General features: G+C 36.3%; 1 protein-coding gene across 2 annotated transcripts in view; it reads right to left on the bottom strand.

Annotated features, from left to right (window-relative positions):
• Positions 1–9,126: 9,126 nt before the first annotated feature.
• The window catches only part of ETNK1 (ethanolamine kinase 1), a 34,822-nt gene continuing 22,041 nt past the window's right edge, over positions 9,127–21,907 (bottom strand). For both annotated transcript variants that reach the window (XM_085324142.1, XM_085324143.1), the window contains 4 exons: positions 20,660–20,743; positions 19,188–19,348; positions 15,615–15,688; positions 9,127–14,424 (listed from right to left, as the gene is read on the bottom strand). In XM_085324142.1, coding sequence (XP_085180268.1) covers positions 14,352–14,424; positions 15,615–15,688; positions 19,188–19,348; positions 20,660–20,743 — 392 coding nt within the window. In that variant the 3' untranslated portion in view covers positions 9,127–14,351. The remainder of the gene's footprint in view (positions 14,425–15,614; positions 15,689–19,187; positions 19,349–20,659; positions 20,744–21,907) is intronic.

The following is a 21,907-nucleotide window of genomic DNA, read 5'->3' as shown; positions in this document are numbered from 1 at the left end:
AAAGAAAAGAAAAGAAAAGAAAAGAAAAGAAAAGAAAAGAAAAGAAAAGAAAAGAAAAGAAAAGAAAAGAAAAGAAAAGAAAAGAAAAGAAAAGAGGGGCCTTTTTTCTTTTTTTTCTTTTTTTTTAAGTAAAGAAAGTTATAACAAGGAGTTGAAGGCAGACAAATTCAGAGGAGAAATGAGGCTACGGTTTTTAACAGCGAGTCTGAGCAACCGTAGAAACATGGGGCCTGTTGAAGAGGTGAGCTCTCCATTGCTGGTGCTCTTTAAATCAAGGCTGGTTGGCGCTTCCTGAAGGCACCGGTCGCTTGGTTCAGTCTAGTAGTAGAAGAAAATATACATACATATACMTATATATATACATATATATATATATAGCTGTAATTATGGGAAAAAATCACAATAAGCCATCTATTAATACATACCACACTTAAGATCAGTGTGAATCTACTTTTTAGGTTTTTGCACATGGTAGCTAATCTGAAGGTAACTGGGAAATTGCCAGTGATTCTCAAATTACATTGAAAATCAGGAATTTGTTATCAATATAGTCAACACTGGTAGAAGGTGGATGTTCAGAGTTAAAATACTGCCCTGGAAATCATGTCACACAAACATTTCTGACTTTCAAAATTTTGGTACTAACTGTAACAAAAYCGACTTTTTAACTGTTAGGGGGAGGAGGAAGAGATGCTCGGTCTGGAGTAACTGCCCTGATGTTGGGAGATCAATGAGAGGCGGGTTAGACACCTGCTCTCCTTCTTGATTCAGAAGAAGGGACTTCATCTATGCCTCTCCCATTGCCCTAGATCTCAGGAAATTTTCAGCAAACAGAGCTCATTTGTAGAAAGACTTCAGTCTCAGTGAGCACCATTTTCTTGGGGGAAAAAAAGATGTATTTTAAAAAAACTCAATCAATTTAATATCTGGGTTTGATTCCTGTTTTTGCTGCAAAACTCATTGTGTGAAGCTTAGTCTGCAATTTATATTTCTATTACGTTGCTCTTTACTTGTAAAATAGGAATATGACCTTCTTTTACTTTTAATTCTGTTGTAAGGTCCTTCGGTGGCAGACTGTCTCTTTTGCTGTGTGTGTATGTATATACACAGAAAGTAAAAAGCAAAATAGCTTGGGTGTCTAAGCTCATTTGAAGCATAGATAATGTTTGCTCTTCTGCTGCTGTATTTAAAAAAATATAGTCAACAGTTAGAACAGAAACTGCTGCTAAGGGATATTATCTGCCATCCATGACATGAATATCATATATTAAAATATTGAATTATTTGAAGAAATGGAATTATTTTATGCCATGTGTTTCTTTGTAGAACAATATGACAGTAAGATAACATTTTGCAATTTCAGATCATTTCCCATGGCAGGGAAATTACATTTGCCAGCCAGCTGGTTTTTTGCTCCATTTAATGTACACATGACAGATACTGGTTAGGACTGATGTTTTTAGTAGAATGCTGTTCAAAACTAAGTCTAATAACTGATACAATGTTAGAACACCACACATCAGCTTCTGATACTTTCAGCTCACAAAATCTAAACATGCTTTGCAGTTTTTTAAGTCTTTGACTGTTTTACTTCTATAGTGGGGGGTAGTGCATTTCTTTAATTACATGCTATTATAATATGAAAAGATAACACATAATAATGGACATTTTATATTGTAATAGTGCAGCATATAGGATATATTCTATTCTATATAAATAAGTCTAATATATTTATAGGTATGTTATGTTGATATTGTTTGCACTAATTTTATGTGTTACATTTGTTATACAAAAATATAAAGGAAGAGATTTACTTTTTTAATTGTGGTAATAGTAGCTTTTGCTTTTGTCTTTAAATCATTATTCACAGTTTGCGTCTCTGACAGAGGGGACTCCTGCTGTTGTTTGTTAGTACACAAATCTAGGACTTAGACAATCTGAAGACACAAAAGATGGCAGGAAAAGAGAAATGGAGAAAACAAGAAGATTGGGCCAAATCATGTTAGTTAACAGGATAGTAGCACAGCAAGGTCTAATATTGAATCACTTGCTCAGATAGATATACGTCTAGTGAATCCAGCTGGTGTGTATGTATATCTGTTTACAGTACAAAGGAAGATTTGAATCAGCAGTAATATCCCATTTGGTCCAGCTCTATGAGATGTAACACAGTAACAACAATATTACTCAGTGGCAAAGTTTAAAATACCACTCATTTTTGGCACTCGTAGTAATTCTCAGATTGCAATAACCTAACACAAGCGTGTACTTTTCAAATGAGGCAGCCATAATTCAAGCTACTGAATGACACGACTTACAAAAACTTGGCACAAAAAAATAATCACAGTAGCCTTGGTCTCACCAATTCATTGATGTAATCCATATATATTATTTCTTGTAATTTGAATTGCTCAGCCATCTCCCCCTGCCATTCTTCTCTGGCCTCCCTTGTCACAGACCAGGTTAAACAAAGTAAGGAGAAATATTTGCAGTTCCCCCACCATGTACACTTACACAGCTTAGTAGGCAGTAACCAGCACCTTATTAAAATCACAGCCTTTCTGATTCACAGTCCATTAAGTCAACTGCAGCAGCTTTGCTGTCTTAGGCATAGAAAATGGGCCAGAGCGATTCTGCAATGCCACTCTGTGCCACAAGTGAGACCAACTAAATATTGAGATAAACTTTTGTATCCCAAATATTCTTATTGTGCATCTTTTTGAGGTGGCTCATGAGGTAATTTTTTTGCATTATTATTTCTCCTCAAACTTTTCAATAACCAGCTGGGATAGGCAGAAGACGGGTAGAAATCTTCAGATTCATGTCAGCACAACATAAATAYCACCCTACAGAAGGTCTAAGGCGTGCTATAATAGGATTTTTTTTCCTCCATGTTTTTCCTCTCAATTTTTTGATCTAGAGAATCCTAAGCAGTTGAAATGTAGCTTTCCTATGTCTAATGAATAAATAAATTTCCAAAACACAAAGCTCAGATCTTACAAGTAGACCTGTGGTTTTGGGAAACCATGGAAAAATCATCCTGAAAACTGATGAATCTCCAAGTTGTCATCCAAACATAAAGATATCCAAAATCACTATTCTGTTTTAAAATACATACCAGAGAAACAATGAAGTAAAGCAAATTAAAGATGGCCCTTTATAAAGAGGTCTTCATTTTTTCTTAGAATCACAGAATAACTGAGGTTGCAAGGTACCTCTAGAGATCATCTGGTCCACCTCCCCCATACACCCCCCCCGCTGAAGCAGGGTCACCTAAATCAGGTGGCCCGGGATCGTATTCAGTCAAGTTTTGAGTATCTCCAARGATGGAAACTCCACAACCTAAGCACGTGTTTCAGCGTTCAACCACTCATGCAGTGAAGAAGTGTTTTCTTGTGTTTGAGTGGAATTGTCTGCGTTTTGGTCTGTGCYCATTGCCACTCATCCTGTTCCCGGGCGCCACTGGCAAGCAGTGATGCTTTTTCTCTGCCGCGAACTGATTAGCTCCAGCAAATCTCTGATTTATTCTTGCCACTCTATTTGTTATCTCCCCCTGCCCAATCTCGGCTGCTCTCTGTCATTCACTCCTGCGTTTTCTATATGAGCTCTCCACTTTCCCTCATGTCAGGACACTTTTTTCATTAATAGCTCTCTTTTCACAGGCTTTCCCCCCTCTATATTACATTCTTCCTCCATACGATTTTCCTCATCTTTCTCCTCTTTCCTCATCTTTCTCCTCTTTCCTCACAGCAACACACTCATCTTTACGATCCCCTGCAAATGAAGATCTCACCTTTCACATTTCCCTCTATTCATCAGTTACTTAGATAACTCATCTGCTATAACCACAAACATTTGCATGCATATAGTTAAGAATAGGGGAAAGTATTTTCTTGRGTAGCGCATAAGATGCAGAAAAGACTGTTTCCTTATTGTGCAGTATTTTTGTTAGCTGCATTACAATTAATTTTGTTTGTTTTGACCTGCTTCTAAAATCTTGGTACAAATCAGTATCTGCAGCGAGAGATTGCACTATTCAGGTTCATGTTATGATTAGTCAYGCTGTCGCTAGTGTACACAACAGCAAAAAGCTTTTGTTTCTCAAAAAGCCCTAATACAGTCTGACATTCACACGACAACTTAATTCACCCRTCTGCATAAACTAGTCAGCTTCACTTGATTGCAGAGGAAATACAAAGTGGTTGCAAGATGGTTTGGTGCAGATAAAAGTTCACTCTAACTAGTTACCTGAACTGCTGAACTGGGAGAGGCACGCCGACTGCTGGGACCTGGCGCTCCTCGTTCAGCTTTTAGAAAGGTCCTGGTCCAGAACCCCAAAGACTTGATCAAGGGGATTACGGCCGCTAAAGCTATTCACCACTTCTCCTAGCCTGAAAAAAAAAAAAAAAAAAAAAAAAAAAAAAAGTTTTGCCTGAAAAACGTCAGGAAGTTTGTAATAAGAGCTGGCGAAAGCCTGGTGATTCCACCTTAACAGGCTGGATCAAAACTGTAGTTTGGAGCAACGTTAAATTTTGTGTGTGAGACTCGTTTTATTTCACATCAGCCTGCACAACAACATTATTATGACAGCCCAGAGAGGAAGCAAGGCAGCAGCTGCTCACAACCTGATGCTTCTGACCAACTTTTAGAGAGCATCTCAAGCATTTGAAAGGTCAGATAAATGAGGTTTTCCTCCCTCCACAGTCTTTTTTCTTGTTATTTTACTGATGAAATCTGGGAAAAAAACACTGCTGTTTTTATAGTGCAAYACAATTGGCAAATACCCACTTTAGAGAAGTGTAGGTTGTAGCACGCATGACTAACGATTAATGATGCTCATTAAAAAATGAAGTTCTGATGAAATTCATTAATGCTTGGCTTGAGTCTTGCTAACAGTTACGCAACATTAAGAGCAAGGCAATTACAGATCTTGGCTGCAACTCATTGAGAGATAAAAGAATATCCTTTTTCCTGTTTAACTCAATGTATGACATGCTGTATTACAAAAATATGCTGTCTTGAAAAGCTTCTTGAACAATGAGACAGTCTGAAGCTCCATTGCCACCTGCGGGTAAGTGCTGGAGTTTGCCATCCTTTTTTGGTTCAGAGAAATAAAGGTATTGACAGAAAGGAACCGCAATAAAGTAAGAGCTGTGCTTCTGACTTACCCATTAGTCATCAAGTTATTCGAAGTAGACAACACCTTTGACTCCTTAGGTTACTGCTAGCATTTGAAGAAGTCTTTGCATTGCTCTTTTCACATACCTAAAAAAGGGGGTGGGGGGTAAACACTGACAAGCAGCTTTATTCTAATTAGCACTGCAAGAAGGTGGGATGAAGATGACCTCCAAGTTAATAGAAAGGAACATTAACACTTAGGGGCTMGAAAGGAAACAGCAGCTTAGCAGCTTAAGCCTAGAGTCTCAGGGAAAAGAGTATGCAACAAGATTCACAGTTACTGTCTCAAAGCCAGCTTCTGGTGAAAGAATGGTTTTGCCCTTGTCCAACAATACAAGCAAACTATATTTGCTTGTAAGCAAACTGTGGGGAGTTAAAGAGAGCTCACACCTTCTGCTTGGAACCAAGTGCAGATTCTGGACGTAGACTGTAGGTAGACTACACGTGTCAATRTACTTAAAATCAGTTCACTCTCACTCTACTGGACTTTGCAGTGCTAATAGGAATAAAATCTTCTATTGAATATACCCTTCGTAATTCTATATGCATCCTACATAATAGGAATCATTTCTGTTTTCATTAAGGGTAAATGTGTTATTTTGATTTCACTCAGGGAACATAGAACTTTTTTTTTTAAATACTATGCGAGCACACTTTATGTAATTGATGCTTAAATGGAATACATATTGAAGTCCACTACACATTGTTTTATTTCTGTTTTATAAACCATTATCTGTGGTTTGCTCTGTATCTCAAGGAAAATGCCCTATTTAAAACCATACTTTCTGAACTGGCTTGCAAACATTTCTTTATTACTTCCCACTGATGACTTCTAGCTCAGTAGAGGCTTGTTCTGCATTKTCTGCTAAAATAAGGCCAAGATGTGAATGAAGCAATTTTACCTGGGAAAAAGACTCCATGTTATGATGGATTAGCCCCTCAGCACAGGAGCTCTGCTGTTCAGTGAGCAGAGACCAGCCACAACTTAGCAAGTAGGGGAAGTTCTGAGGATGGTGGAAGAGGAACTCACAGAAACACTGGCTCTTGGCTTTAATGATCAATTTGGTAGGGACAAGCAAACCTTTAATTCTGGTCATAGCTTGTGTATTTTTTATTAAATAGAAAAACTAGTCTTTGACTTACCATTTTGTCACAGAAATAGTACTTTGGCAGCAAAAAGCCCCATGGAAATAATAAGCCCTGTGTTTAGGTCAATGAGAGGCAGCTATGCTGGCAGCACTAGAGACCCTCACATGACAGAAGTTGTGCATATAGTGCATAACCATTGATCATTGCACTTATAGAAAACAATCAACAAGTTAAAAGGTGGGGATCATACAAATTAAGAAGTAATTATTATAAATAAAAACTTACTAAAATAAAGATGAAAGCCTCAGTCTCTCACAATGCTGGGTCRTGTATTTTATTGGACCAAGATTAGTCTGTATTTGTACTTAGCCTAATTTTTAAGGTTTTGCTTTATTTGCTTGTTTTATCTGTCTCTTAATGGCTATACACATAAATTCTTTTACTTTTTAAAATCAAGCCTACTTAGAAACAAGACTAACAAAGGTTTGTATTTAATGCATGTAGAAAAGTCCTATTTCCAGTGATAAGCATGGCAGGTAATAATGGAGGGCAGAATTTGACACAAATTTTCTTCAATATATTTACTGTGAGCAGTTGCACAGGGATAACTCAATCCCAAGTAAAATTTAGATCTTGGTGAAGTCATTCTCCTTAAGGTGTACAAATGAGATACAGGAAGTAGAATTTTACTGACATAAATTTCAACATCTCAGTTAAGCCCAAAAGCAAAATTCCTTATACTGTTCTACCAGCACTGAACGCAGAGCCTTTCTTCAGTATAATGGATCAGACTGTAAATGGGTCCCGTGCATTTAACACCGCTCTTAATGTGCACTAAAAATACTGTGCACTAGCCCAAGCTTTTCATGTATTTTTCCTTGATACTTAAAAGCAGTAAACCCTACCAACAGCTGTATTTCATCTAGTCCCTGTCTCTCGAGCCTTGAAATTCTAGCTGTTAATAACCAATTCCACCTTTAATATGGCTCAAAGTATTTTGTTTATAGATGTGTTGTTAAGCTTAGAAAAAGGTATTTATTTTGAAAGGAATCCAAAGCCCTTAAGAAAACTGAACCATTCTATATTAAATGTTTTTAAATCTGTGGAAAGCATAGTCATCACAACATATGCTAACAATGCAGTTAGAAACCAACTTTATTGTTGCAGCTTTAAATTATTTACACAATATAAATCTCTTTGAAAGATACATTACTTCATTTAATCAGTGGTAGAAGGCCTTATTATAATATAGCTTCAACATTTAGTTCAAAAGAAATACAATTCACTCCAAATGATGAATGATGCAGCTAAACACCACATCACACAAGAACGGTCATGGGGTCTTTGGAGGGATGACAGTGCTGCAAGATGGTAAAAGCTTATTTTTAAATCAGACTTATTTTATTCACAGGACATAAATGAACTCAAATGTTTAAATAAAAAATAAAAATAAAAAAGCAAGACCACCCCCTCCAAAAAAAATGCAGTGAAAAAAGACGGAAAATGGAATATACCCCTAATATAATACGGCCCTGTTTCTGCAAGTATTTAAAAGGTTTTAGATAGCTGGATTAAGAGGCTTGAGACAGAACCAATGCATCTACTTAAATCATGTTTAAGAGAGATTGAATACATTCTCAGTGCTGAGACTATTTAAAGCACTTGTGTACAAAGCAGCATTATACTACCACAGACTATATTTGCAATACAAATGTTAAAAGGAACATTTCTACAAAAAACAAAAAAGCAAGCTTTCACACACTAAAGACTTTACACACCTACCATTTTTGATACTTAAAAATTACTACCACCTAACGCTTAGAAACATCTATTTTTCCCAGTTTATTCTGCGTTTTACAGCATTGTATATAAGATTTTTCACATTTCTCCTCCTCCACAGTTTGATTCATCTTATGTTTTGCGTGGATCTTTGCTGTGTGGAAAAAAAAAAAATCTATCCAGAAAGAAATGCTGTTGCAATACCACAAAAACAGGATGGACTGGTGCAGTATCTCAATTTCAGCATGTATTTCTTAGATTTCAAGTAACTTGTGTGCTTTCTAAACTTTCAGCGAACTTTTAATTTCCACAGTCTGGTAACCATAGCCATGTGTTCTGATTTCAGACTACTCTGTAACTAAAGGCCCATTTCAGTCAGTTTTTGGACACTTAAAAGAATGAAATAACCTACTATTGTCAAAGAATCTGGTGCAAGAACACCTACATAGTTAAATATGAAAAAAGCCAAACACACACTTGAAGTAAGGCAAATTAATCAACTGCACATAGATTTTTTTTTTTTTTTAAAAAAAAGTAGAATTTTAGAATGCATCTTCTCTCTCCCCCCCCAACTTCCCTTTTTCCTAGTTACAGCAGCTTAAACTTTATGGATCAGGTCCTTTGGAAAATGATTTAAAAATCAGAAAATGCTATTACCAGTGTATCATCACATCACTTAAAGAGAAGCACCATACAACTGGCAAATGCCAACAATTTATGCATCTTCCTTTCTGTTCTAAAGGTCTATAGGCCACAGAGGTTGGTTTCTTCCGACATGTGGCATATGCACCTGGGCAACTTCTCACTGCAGAGAGCCTCTTCAAGCTGTGTGGCTGGCCAGCAGAATACCTACCTTGCACAAGACCAAGGTCATGGCTTTTTGCATCTTTCACAACCAGTGAATACAACTAGCATTCAGCCTACTCTACCAAAAAAAAGAGGGGGAGAGGGGGAAGAGAATCTCCTGCAGGACTGCTCAACACCAGCCTTGTATTAAGTGGAAGTTTAATGAAATGCTTTCTGTTCTACTACTATAATTAAAACCTGCCTGGTATGGAAGAAATGACAGGAGACAGTAGCTAATTCCAACAGTTTAGTACTCTAGCACACTTCAAAAGGCATCTAAGAACATATTGAACAATACAAAAACATTAAAACCCATCAGGTGACAGCCACTTCACGTTCAGACAGATAGGAGGTAGTCAGCCTTTTCTACAAGCTGTAGAAAGCACTATCCCAAACATGAGATTATATTCCAGTTCATTATATTAAAAGTGAGTGAAAAAAAAAAGGCATAATCCGAAAAGCAGTTGCCTAATTTTAAGATCTCTTTCAGCAGGAGTGATAAGGGGTATTTTGTAAGCTTTTATTATCTACAAAGATAATGCTTTAAAAGAAGCCTCAGCTTCATTTTGAAACAAGCTCTTTCTTTACAATTTGCTCATCTTTCAACTATGCACGTAAACAGAAGGCACATCCAATACCTTGTCACGTGAAATACTTAAACTTCCATGTGGCTGACTTTTACTTATTTTTACTGAGCCCATCCTTTCTCTTGACTAATAATTCTGTAACAGCAACTTACTTTCCAGAACCCTTGTAAGTGTTTATCCTGATAAGCATGTGTACTGTTCATCAGGCACGGGTAAAAGTGACAGAGCACATGAACTCCACCAAGATCAATCTGCCAGATGGACAATGAGATTGGTGCACCAGTATTTTTCAGCAACATTATTAAACGCAGCAGTGAACAAGAACTGAGTAACAGCCTGAAAACACAAGAGAGTTTAAAAACAAACAGGTGGTAAAAGGCAACAATAATAGTATCTAATCTGGCATTTAGGGTAAACAACTGTCTATGCTTCACTTCCAGGGTTAAAGGCTTCTTCAAAAGCAGACTTCCTACACCAAAAGAAACTTTTCAGAAGTCATTATAATATAGTAGAAGACCATTTTAATCAAATAAAGTAGATAATGATGATCAGATCTGGAAAGATGATCAGATCTGGAAAGAACTTTTATATTTTAAGGTTAATAGTCCTAACATGTTCCCCTTAATGAACTGGGGTTAGCTTTGTCTTTTTTTTTTTTTGGTGGTTGGGGGGGAAGGTAATGGAGAAGAGGAAGCAAAATACCTCAGATAAGCTTCAAACGGTCTAAAGAGACTACCAATATTTTTGTGCTATGGAAAATGGCCAGCAGAACTATTTTAGTGATTTGAGGTTTTATTATAAGGATTTAAAAGTTAGTAGCTAATCCTATTATAAGGCTATATCCACCAAAAATGTTCAAGTCAGGAGACTTCTATCCAATTAATTCAATTGCTTTCACCATAGGAGTACGCTTCCTTAAAACAGGACTTCAATTCTACGTGTTTCAGTTTAGAAGTCACCAACATTCAAAGATAGATAGGAAATTTCTAGAGGTTTAGTAAGTAAACAATTTTAACATCCTTCCCTACACCACAGGTACTACATGTACTCCTGATGCTTAGTTTGCTCTAATATTAGAACAGATTTTCTCTTAATCTTATCACTGTATAAATTCCTTTATTCGCAGRATCATTCCCAAGAGCATGATGCTAAAAAAAAAGCTAATCAAAAAGATGACATTGGATGCCCAAGGCTATAAATGGATACCTTAACATAAAACTTATGCTCTGTTACAGGTCAAGTTAACAAAAGAAGTCAGCACACAGAGTTAGATTTCTTCTTTACATCAAAATTTCTACAAAATAGGAGAGAATACAATGCAATACACAAGTCCATAAATGCAAGATACAGTACAATTCACACTAATTTACAAATGGTTATTTACACTGTTGTATATACATACACAGTCAGACCTGGTTAATGTGAATCTGATAATTCATTTTAAAATGCAAATTAAGGACTGTAAATGAAGGAATTTTATGGTATGCGAGATCAGATCAGTTATCATTCAGATATCTTTAATGCTTAAATGCTTTAAGAAACTAGACACAGATTAACCACATCTGACTGCAGAAATGAGAAGAAAAAAATTCACACTGTTCTGCTTTACAAAAGCAACCAGGCCACTATGGTCTATTGACTTGACGCTAGTTATGCATGAATGCCATTACTAACAATTCTCTTTATATTTACAATATACGTTTAACTACAGAAAGAATTATTCATTTTGGCATTCATGCCCTTAGCTTAACATAAAGGCAACAGAGTATCTTCTTGGCAAGTCAGTCAGAACTACTGAGGGATGTTTCTAGAGCTCAGTCTTTTTTTTTTTTTTTTTTTTTTTTTTTTTTGTCCTCCTTCAAGTATCTTAAAGTTGCTATACAAAGACTGAGATAAATGAACTGAAACAAGTACAGGTTCTCTAGTTTGGTGCTTTAGTACCTAACTTACATTCAGGATGTCCTGTATTCACAGTTTCAAGCTAGCTTATATCCTGCAATGCTACTGCAAGCTATCGCTTCAAGCTTAACACATCTGCAGATATTCTTGAGGAAGCGAGACTACTCAAGTGCTACCGGCTAAAACTGACATGGAGCAAGACTCAAGGTAACTGGTATTTCACTCTGGATGGTGTTTGATAGTATTTCCTCAGAACTTTTATCAGGAATTGTTTTAATCTGTACTTGTCTTGAAAGAAAGATGATGCAAAGCAGTATTTAAGTGTATAAAACGAATTTCAACATGCAACGTGAAAACCTCTATCGTACTGCAAAGCTGACCACTGTAACCTGTGATAATCCTTGTGCTTCTTCAAAGTGGCTCAGGAAAAGCTTGCAGTACTTATTGTCTGCTTCAAAGTGCTTTTATGGGATTCAGTGGAACTTAATAACTCCACAAAATGAGATGAGCTGCACTCAAAGAGCTTTGGTTCTGCAGGAGCAAGTTTTCACTCTTACAGAGTTATTGCTACTTATGCTATATAAACAAAATACTACTGAAAAAATTACACTAACTCCAAACTTAAATAGTACTGGCACTCGAAGAGGGAATATGGAAACTGTCGGGAAAGTTAGACAGAACCTCAAAGCGTTGGATTTCCCAAGACTATGTGAATTCCACAGCCTCTTTCAAGTATTTTATGAATACAAAGCAATACTGCCAGAAATAAAGTCACCACTTGGAGAACTGAGTTGCATTGAGTAACTGAGTTCTAAAACTCTTTATCAAATTTACTTCCAAAGAGATCTTGCTGAACTTAAAATGGATTACCAAGAAAGCAAGAAATTACTCTATGCGAGTTTGCTGATCACATCTACAGGGAGAAAAAACAGAAAATAAATGTCTTCAGTGCTGTTTCATGAGCTCTAGTAACATCCTTAATGACTGCTACAGAAGGAAAATATGTCCATTTTACTTGTTTCTATTTAACTATCAAGAGAATTTGCCCAATATAGTAGCTTCCAACAAATAGATGCTAAAAGAAAACTAGTATCTAATTTCAAGTTAAAAAAAAAAAATCCAGATTCTCCCATTTTTATTATACTTTTAAGAYTTTGACTGAAGAAAATAAAAAAATTGGAGACATTCAGAGATGAATATAAACCAGTTGGGGGGGGGGAATCTTGCTTTTGTAAAATAACAGAATGCCATTCAGAATGGTCTTTCAAGGTGAAAATTTTTCATTCACAATTGCTTTTTGTCCTGAATCAACCCAAGCTTTTGTAAAGCACAGACGTATGTATGTGTGTGTATATACACACACACGTACACATATCCATATATGTATACACATGTATATATATACACACACACACGACAGTGTGCTCTAAAGCGATTTTGAATAAATACCTTTGCCGGAGTCTGTACAAAAGGCTCCCCATAATATTTACTCTTCAGGTAAATTTGTGTTTACTTGTGTATATGCACACACACAGACTTTGTACATGTGGGCACTTAAGTGACCAAAGTGCAAAGTTTTTCAGAGTATAATCAGGGTTCAGTATATGCCTGCCCAACTCCACACTACATTGTTAGGTTGGTTTTTGTTTGTTTTTTGAGATTTAAAGCCTCTTTCCACTCTAAACTTATACATTACTTTGCTAAGTAAACATTTTCTTTTCAATTCACATTTTGTAATCCAGATCATTCTTGGTATAATAGCTTTAAGAAATAAGAAAATATTAAATGTGTGATGATCAAGGCTCCACTGTTCAAATCTTACGCTCTCCTGTACTGTCTTTTGAACTGGAGACTTTGAAAAGTTATTTGCTACCACAGACAAAAAAAAATTAAAATAAACAAGAACATACCAGAACCTGCAACTACAAGACTAAGCATTTAAGACTAGGATCCAAGGTTAGAAGATGACAAAGCAGAAGGAAAGATGTCAACAATACATGAACTGTAAACCTAAGTGTCTTGCTCCCCAGTGCAACAGGATCTCTGTTTACTAATCTTCAGTTCAATAGTCCATTATGTTCAATACTGCTGAAGCACATCAAATACAGAGATCAGAATAGTGTTCATTTCTGAATCAAGTTTCAAAATGGAATACAGATTTTGGAATAGTGGTCTTTTGTTTAAAAAAGTTCTCAATAAACAAGCAGCTTTCCCGCAAAAGTTAAAGATAGTACATTTCCCATCTAACACTCTGACAGTTCACATCCTTAAAGAATCTGACGGCCACAGAGCTTTCACGTTTCTACAGCTTAACATGCCAAGAAGGAAAAAAAAAAAATGAAAATGTTATTTACCATTTCAGCAAAACAGGTTGATTCTTACACAACTGAAGYACTGCGAGATGGAAAGCTACTTTTTTTTGATCCTCCTAGCCTTCCCTCTCCCCTCCCCTCTCCCCCAGTTACTGCATACTAGTCATCAGTATCACAAGAGTGTATCATCACTGATATTTTGCTTGTATAGATTTAACAGATTGATATTCTCTGACTGTGTAGTTCTCTACTATAAGTTAACACAACTTCATTAAAGTTGTTAAACAAATCCTTTGGAATAACTTCACTGTCTGCACCCAACTTTTCAAAAACACTGATGAAAGCAGCAATGGAATCATGTTAAACTTATAATAAATAATTCACATACAACATATGTTAAATTACAAAAAAAAGGATTAAATTGCCATTTCTACAACCTTTTATAGATTTAGCAAGTTTCTAATCCGTTTTATATCAACAGCAGTAGGTATGCTCTTCATACTAAATTTAACATTGAAGGACTGTTCAGAGGCATTATTTATAAAGCAAGAATCACCAAGTGAGCATTATTGAACTTCAACAAATGTTTAGCTTTTTTCCAGTATCTGTTCTCAGAAGATTCAGGGGTTGTCTATCCACTTGGTAAGCTTCTTCCTCTTCATTACTCAGGAAGAGTTAATGTCATGACCTCCAGCTTCATTTTGAAATACTGGTTAAAACGAACAATTGCATACCTAATCAGAGGGAGACAGAGATTAAGTTAAGAGCAGAAAATTCCTTACATAAATGGAGCCATACTAGAACTAATCAGAAGTCCACCTATCCCAGTACATTCCAGCACCCTCCAGAGCAGCTGCTGAAGGAAGAAATTAAGAACAGAACAATTATGTTATGGTTAATCCTCAGAACATCCTCCCAGCTTGCTCCAGTCTGCAGAACAGTAACTTCTCCAGGGTTATCAGAGGTGGTGAATGGACAGCTGCACTTCTCCAAAGCCTGAGTTTATTTCAAGAATGCTGTTTCAAAACTCAATTCACAACCGCAAAACAAAATTTGTTTTCTACCACAACGTGCTTTACCTTGGATTTTTGTGCCATCTAGTGGTTACTAACAAGTACTTCTACTTGAGACTGGTAAGTCAAAGCCAGGGTGGAGGTGGGTGGGAAAAAAACTTTCTACACCAACTCTTTTACAAAATGACGTAACACAACTAGGAACCTGCCTGAGTTATTAATGCAAAAAATTCTAAGCTGAAGCAAAAATCTTATATTGAGTGAAGGTGATAAATAACCTCTTCTAGTCTCCAATGGATAAATTCCTGTTTATTGTGGTGAAAGAGAAAGAAAAAAACATGCCAAAACACACATTCACTTGAAATAGAACCATGTATTCACTGGTGTTATAGATTCCTTAAAAAGGATAGGAATTTTTCCTATCAATATCCCATGCAGCACAAGATAAACAAACTCTTTTGCATGAAAGCCTGGTGTCCTGATTTCAGGGGCTGGAAACATAGCTCATGTCTGTCAGACACTACACCACACTGACCAACTTACTCGGCTTCTGTGCTTTTGTCTATCCAATACACAACACCTACAAAACAGGTTTAATCCAATCAGAGTTCTTTGGTATGTTATACTATATGCTTTAGCACAAAGGCACATACTAAGTTGGAGAACTTTCAGCAACAAAAAGCAGACAACTTATCATCTCGGTATCTTCACAAGTTTCTCAAAAAGCAAAACAAAACAAAAACCAGTAGGCTTATATAGATCAGGTCTGCTGCTCAGAGCTACCAGTTTCTGATAGTTGGAGTGCCAGATGACATGATTTGCGGAATTCCTTCCAGCCTCCAACTATTCTGTGATTTTATGAAATTCATTATCAGGAAAAAAAAGTGTCTTTATGTAGCAAACATACTCACCCTAAGAAATCAAAGTCAATGGTAGAATATTTGGCTTGAATTAGAGCCCATAATCCCCAAAAGAAGTGGGATGCCTAAAGGAAAAAGTTAGAAGCAACAGATTAGCACTAGATATAAAAAAAGATACATTCTAACATCAAGACCAAATATATATGTATATACATACATATATATATATATAGAGAGAGAGAGAGGAGAGAGAAAGCGAGCGCGAGAGAGAGAGAGAGAGAGAGAAAGCGCGCGCGAGAAAGTATCTACAGGAGAACTATCAAAAAAAATCTTTTGTAAATCTGGTATGTTTACCAAAACATTTTCAACAAGCATTCAGACTTAATTACTTAACAAACAGATTAGCTCCACAGGTCTCCTGACTCAAAGTTTCTTTTCCAAGAAAGATACTATTGTATTTGTAAAATAGTTCATCAATTAAGTAGTGTTGTGCAACTACACACATGGTGTTAAAAAGWACTTAGGAATACTTCTATTTCATTTCCATTGCTACCAGTTATTCTACAGGTATTCAACATGTGCACACACACATACACATATGTATGCATAGAGATCAACCTCCTTTTGATTCTTTGAATACATCTTCTTAGATTTATACCTTACATCCTCTGGTTATATCTTCATTACTGACTTATATAGAGAGATACAATCTATACCTGTGTAGGAGAATCTCTAAGTCTTGTTCAGTTTCATATTGAAACTATGGATTACATGAACGATGGTTATTAGTATACGTCAATAAACTTTGGAACACACACACACACGCAGAGGTGATAAACCGGATAATCTCCTTGTGAAAGATGCATTTAAATTCTGGACCACCAACATTACACACAATACATTTCAAACCTCGGTTCTGTAAATAGCAGTTTACTGTAATTACCTAAATTGCTTCCTGAAACTTGCAGGTAACACCACTACATTTACATGTATCTTTACCAGATGCATACAACATATATGCATAAACACATTCCTGAAAACACCTTAAACTACAACTTACACATGTGTGAAATCTCTCTTCTCTACCTTTAGTTTTGGTAACTTTACCTTATGGTAAGTAGTTTGCAGTTTTACACTGACATTAATTCTTGTCTATTTTCTCTTAATAAAACCTCCCACTTTCAATAACATTATATCTTGTGTTTGGCAGTATTTGTACACCATGTGTGGTCTACAGACAGGTCTTGAGCTGTTCTCTAAACAGAACTCTATTCTCTTAAACATTAGTATAACCACAGTTCAGAACTGCCAAAACAATGCTAAATTTTTAAAACAGACCACCAGCCTAAATAATTGCAAATCTAGCTTTCCAAAGTGAATGGGACAGCTGAATATTGAAGTAACAGTTGGTAAGACAGATTAACAGAATAACGGCAAATAAGCAGGTGTTCTCCAGAGTAAAGACTTATTTAGTAAATCACCTTGCTAGAAATACCAAATATTTTCTCACTGCAACCATTGGCTTTTCAATAGAAAACTAAAGGCATTATGTTAACTACGACGTATTTGGACAGTTGGAAAGAGGACTGAAGGCCAGTTTGGCTTCTTAGCCCTAGCTCTCCTTTAGTTTTATTTTATTTTGTTTCTTACTATCTATCTGCTGGGTGAAAGGCTGTTCTGCTGTAACAGTTCAGGTTGCAGCTCCCAAGTAAAGCAAGCTCAGTGCTAATTGGAAAACTAACAAAGACAACATGAACTTTTAAGTAGCTTTCAAAATAATGCAGAGATACAACCTTTAAGTAACTCCTGGAAAAGAGATGTGCGTCTTAAAATTACTTCTAACTGTGTGTGTGTGTGTGTGTGTGTGTGTGTGTGTGTGTATACACACACATATGTATGTAAATACGTGTGTGTATACACACACACACTTACGTATGGCATTCAATGATTAAATGCCATACCTGTTTGAGATACTGTTCATAAACAAAGTCTGACTGTTGTCGGATGTTGTTTTTTCCTAAAAGACAAGGCAGCAAAATCAGGTGGAATTCTCTGAATAAGAATTACAACTGAACATGCTCAACAAGCAAATGAAGCTTTTAGATCCAGAGTCTGCAGCTGATAGCAGAGAGTATAGACTTCATAGCACACAAGACAGGAGGAGCAGGGAGTGGACTCAACACAGCCAGGCCTCACGCTACGGAAAAACAAAACTTCCTAGGAACCATAGGACAGTACACATGCACTTTTGCTGCAATTTAAATCACTGAAATGTCTAAAACAAAACCTAGAAGTAACTCCCTGACTGCCAAGACACCACAGGCAGGAGAGCTGAGGCAATACTGAAAGATTCAAAAGTGGCCAAATTATCTTTATAAAACTAAGTATCTTAGTTTTACTCTTAAAAAATAATTAAAAAAAAGACTTTTAAGCTCATAAGTGTTATACGTCTTTATGAATTGCTGCCTTCCTCTTCTGTCTCCTTACTATTGTAAGCTCAGAGATCCACCAAAGAGCTCTGGACAACTTAGGGGTCTGTTACATGAAAGAACAGCTGATTAAAATACTTGGTAAAGTTTATCTCCAGTTGTTTCCAAGTACTGATTGCATCCTTTTCTTGGAATATTCTACATGAATCGTAACACATTGTCAAAATTCAGAGGCAAAGTAACTTGCTAACTTCTGCCATAAACTCTGAGGTCAATAGAAGTTAAAAAGCAAAGAGTACTGTGGTCTTAGTCTAAAATGTAGTCACCCACCATTAAATAAACCTAAATCTTATTGCTTCTTAAAAGGCCTGGCACAAAGGATACACATAATACACATCCATATGTGAAACGATCTAAAAAACAAATTGGCAAACTTTACATTAAGGAACAGTATTGGCATAACTGTGATGGTTTGAGAATGCGAGACAAGTGAGATCCTTTGACAGTCATGTTAGAAGATCTAGAAAACCCAACTTCCAGTCTCTGAAAAGGATCAATTCACACCTTGTTCTCTCTCCTCACTCTATTCCCCTCCCCTCTTTTTTAATACAAAGGTCAGTTGTATTGGAGGTGTTGGGAACTTGCCACTCATAATACTTCTACTAGCTAATTTAGATAGCCATCAAGGCACAAGAGACAGCTTAATTTTCTGACAATGGAGAATGACAGAAGCTGACTACATGGAAGCAATGCTTGACCTGAGCCTTTTCAAGGAAAATCAGCTGTAGRAGAAAGGTCAAGGGGGAGCAGAAGGAAACAGAATCACACACAGTAAACAGAGGCCTGCTACATCAAGACTCCACATTCTCATTAAAACTGGTCAAAAATGATTTTGCCTAGAAAATGGTCGTATCTTATGACTTCATATGTGACGTAACATTATCTGTCTTCTAGAGATGAAATGCATTTGAGTGACCACTTAATGCATACGTAAACAGCTTTTGAGGAATAGGCATGGTGTTATCTGAAAAGCAAGAGCAAAGGGAAAGCTCAAAATTTAAATAACACAGGCTAGGGAAGTTTTTCTTCATATACTACAGCACTTTGAATAAGAACCTGGCAATTGTATTTGTCTATAAAGTAATAGGTTTCTCTATAGCATTTGATATATTTTAATCCACAAATTGTTATTTACCAGTGCAAACTGATTGACTTGAACATAAAGAATTTCAACCTCCTTCTCACTGACTTCTGTACCAAATCCTTTGTATTCTTTGTAGGCCTCAAGGTAAGATCTCAGCCACTGTTCCTGTAATTCTCTATTGGGATAAAGGTTGTAGTCTACCTCATTTACTCCTAGAAAAAGGGGGGAAAAAAACAACAAAAAAAAAATTAGGTTTTCAGAGCATCTTTTGAAAAAGGAACAAACACACATCCACATGGCACAGAAGCACAACAGTCAACTATTCCCTCCCCAGAGTAACATGGGCAAACATGAGTATCTGTATTTTTACTCTGAGACATTTTTAGTCACAGGTTGGCAAGAATTTCTCWAACAGGATTCAACTTAGTAAGAATTATCCTGTATATATATTTTCAGCCAAACACATTTTCTATTTATACTTCAAGAGTCAGCAAGTTTGATGTCGAGGGAAGCCTCAGGAAAAATCATCCGCACTGTAAACCAAGAGCCCTCCCACAGATGTCAAGTATTAATGCATTTTGTATGAAAATGGACTTTATGCAACATCATCCAAAGTTGAATCCAACTACATACACATTGTCACCAACTAAACACATATTTCCAAGATAGAAACTTCACAAAAAGTCCACCCCTCTCATCCACAGCATTAAAAGTCTCCTCTCTGTAACTAGCTTTTGGTCCTATTTTTCCTGTGCAGCATATAGCTCCATATCTGCCTAACTGGAGATCCAGGACTCCCAATTCTGGATGAAAGTTCATGCCCACTGGCTATTATTCCCAGAGGAGCTGAGAGTATATCTTGTCTACAAAGCTGCATAAAATTGTTCTGTTTTCAATAATCTGCTTTTAGACACACTTTCTCTCCCTCTTTCAAGGCCCCCCTTTGTCTCCCTTCCATTATATCACCTTCCACATATGTGCTGTACATTACATGCTTTCTCAGGAACATTACACACAGTATGTGCATGTGTCATCAGCAGTGTTATATGAGAAACAAAATTCTACTTTATGAACACTGCAGGCCTCTAACACTTGAACTCCTTCCTGAAAGACACAAGAACAACACAAGAAACAAACCCCCTAGACTTGTGCTTGACCTTTGCCATTCTCTACTTATCCAGTACAATTGTTTTGCAGAGTCAAAAAAATTATATATATTTCTTATTTGTGTGTAGACTCCTCTTATGGTACTTACTCCTTAAAGACTTACTTAAACTTTGAAGGGATTTCAGATGAAAAATAATTTTTCAAATACATTTTGTGAAGAACTTAATTTTAGAAAGACTCAAAGGGCATAACCAGCCTGAAAGAAGTGACATTAATATATTTTGATACTGTCAGATGAACAGCTACACATATAGACAGACAGAGATGTATACACATATGCATAGCAGATGTGAGGTACAGGAGTGACAATCATTTTGTTACCAAGTTGACTTTTACCTTGGAAATCCAAGCTTTACCTGCAAATTCATTGAAGTGATTCCCAATGTCATAAGCCAAGTAGTTGTATCCAGAGTACTCATAGTCTATGAACTGTACATCACCTATATGAGACAACAACAGCAACATCAGAGTCCACATCAAAGTAGTCACAGCCCTAATCCTTTGGTGCCTTTGAAATTTTGAAAAAAAAACAAAACACACTGTCTTATTTGTGCTCAGTTGTGTGTACTCAGACATTCCAGGGTAAGGTTGTGAATTTTATGATACAAGATTATCTTGAACATTCATTAAAGAAAGCTCTTAAGTAATTATGTAGAGCTTACAATATTTTATTTTTAAACTATGAATAGAAGTTCAATTTTAACTTTTACCACATGAGGGCATCCATTGCCTTCAAAGTAAGAAACATCGCAGAGGATCCTTTACTTAAACTTTATCTAGAAATAAAGTAATTTTCCCAGCTTCAATAATAGTCCTGTTTATTCTCTCACAGGCATGTAACCAAGGTGGATTAATATGTTGTAACTTGTTGGTATTATCCCCCCAACAGTACTTACAATTTAAGAATAGTCTTGCTTTGTTGTTTTTTAGTTGGCTTAAACTAGTCAACAGAAAGTGACAGAAAATGCTCAGGTGTTTGAATCTAGGTAGTTTTACAAAAGAAGAACTGACAAAGCAGCAATCTGCCCCACATGCTTCCAAATCACTAACTTTTATACCATACAGTGTTTACCTACAGGGAARCAGGGGAAAGTGCTTCATTCAAGGTAATACAGCCTTGAACCTCCTCACAAAGGTCTGTATCACAACAAATTGTCAAGACATCAAAAAGTTGGAATAATTTAACTAAACGTCTTGCATTTCAAGGGAAACAGTGAAATTACTAAAAGCATGAGGGGGGAAGTGAGGGGTAACTTAAGAGTTGTTCACAGTAGAAATTTAAAATGTGAATGAAAATAGAAATCTTGTATTTCCCACTGCTATGCTGAAAGTAACAGCTTTCATGATTTGCCCTACTCCCCCTCCACATTTTTCTTTTTCTGTGTATTTATTTAATAAAAACCAATATTCCTTCTATTACAATGAATAACCTTATTTATGTGACTTAAAACGTCTTATAGATAGTAATTCTGACCACCAGACCTCCAGGTTGAAAAAGCAAGAATAACGTTGGATTGCATTAGCTATTTCCTGGACTGTAAGGATTATAAATCTCTAGATTTATAGACTTGCTAGAAAGATTTATGGATATTGCACACACCAAA

The sequence above is a fragment of the Rhea americana genome, unplaced genomic scaffold, assembly GCF_003343005.1.
Source record: "Rhea americana isolate MKP2758 unplaced genomic scaffold, rheAme1 scaffold_9, whole genome shotgun sequence".
Classification (NCBI taxonomy): Eukaryota; Metazoa; Chordata; class Aves; order Rheiformes; family Rheidae; genus Rhea; species Rhea americana.
The sequence above is the reverse complement of the archived record's forward strand: the minus strand, read 5'-3'. Positions and strand labels throughout refer to the sequence as shown.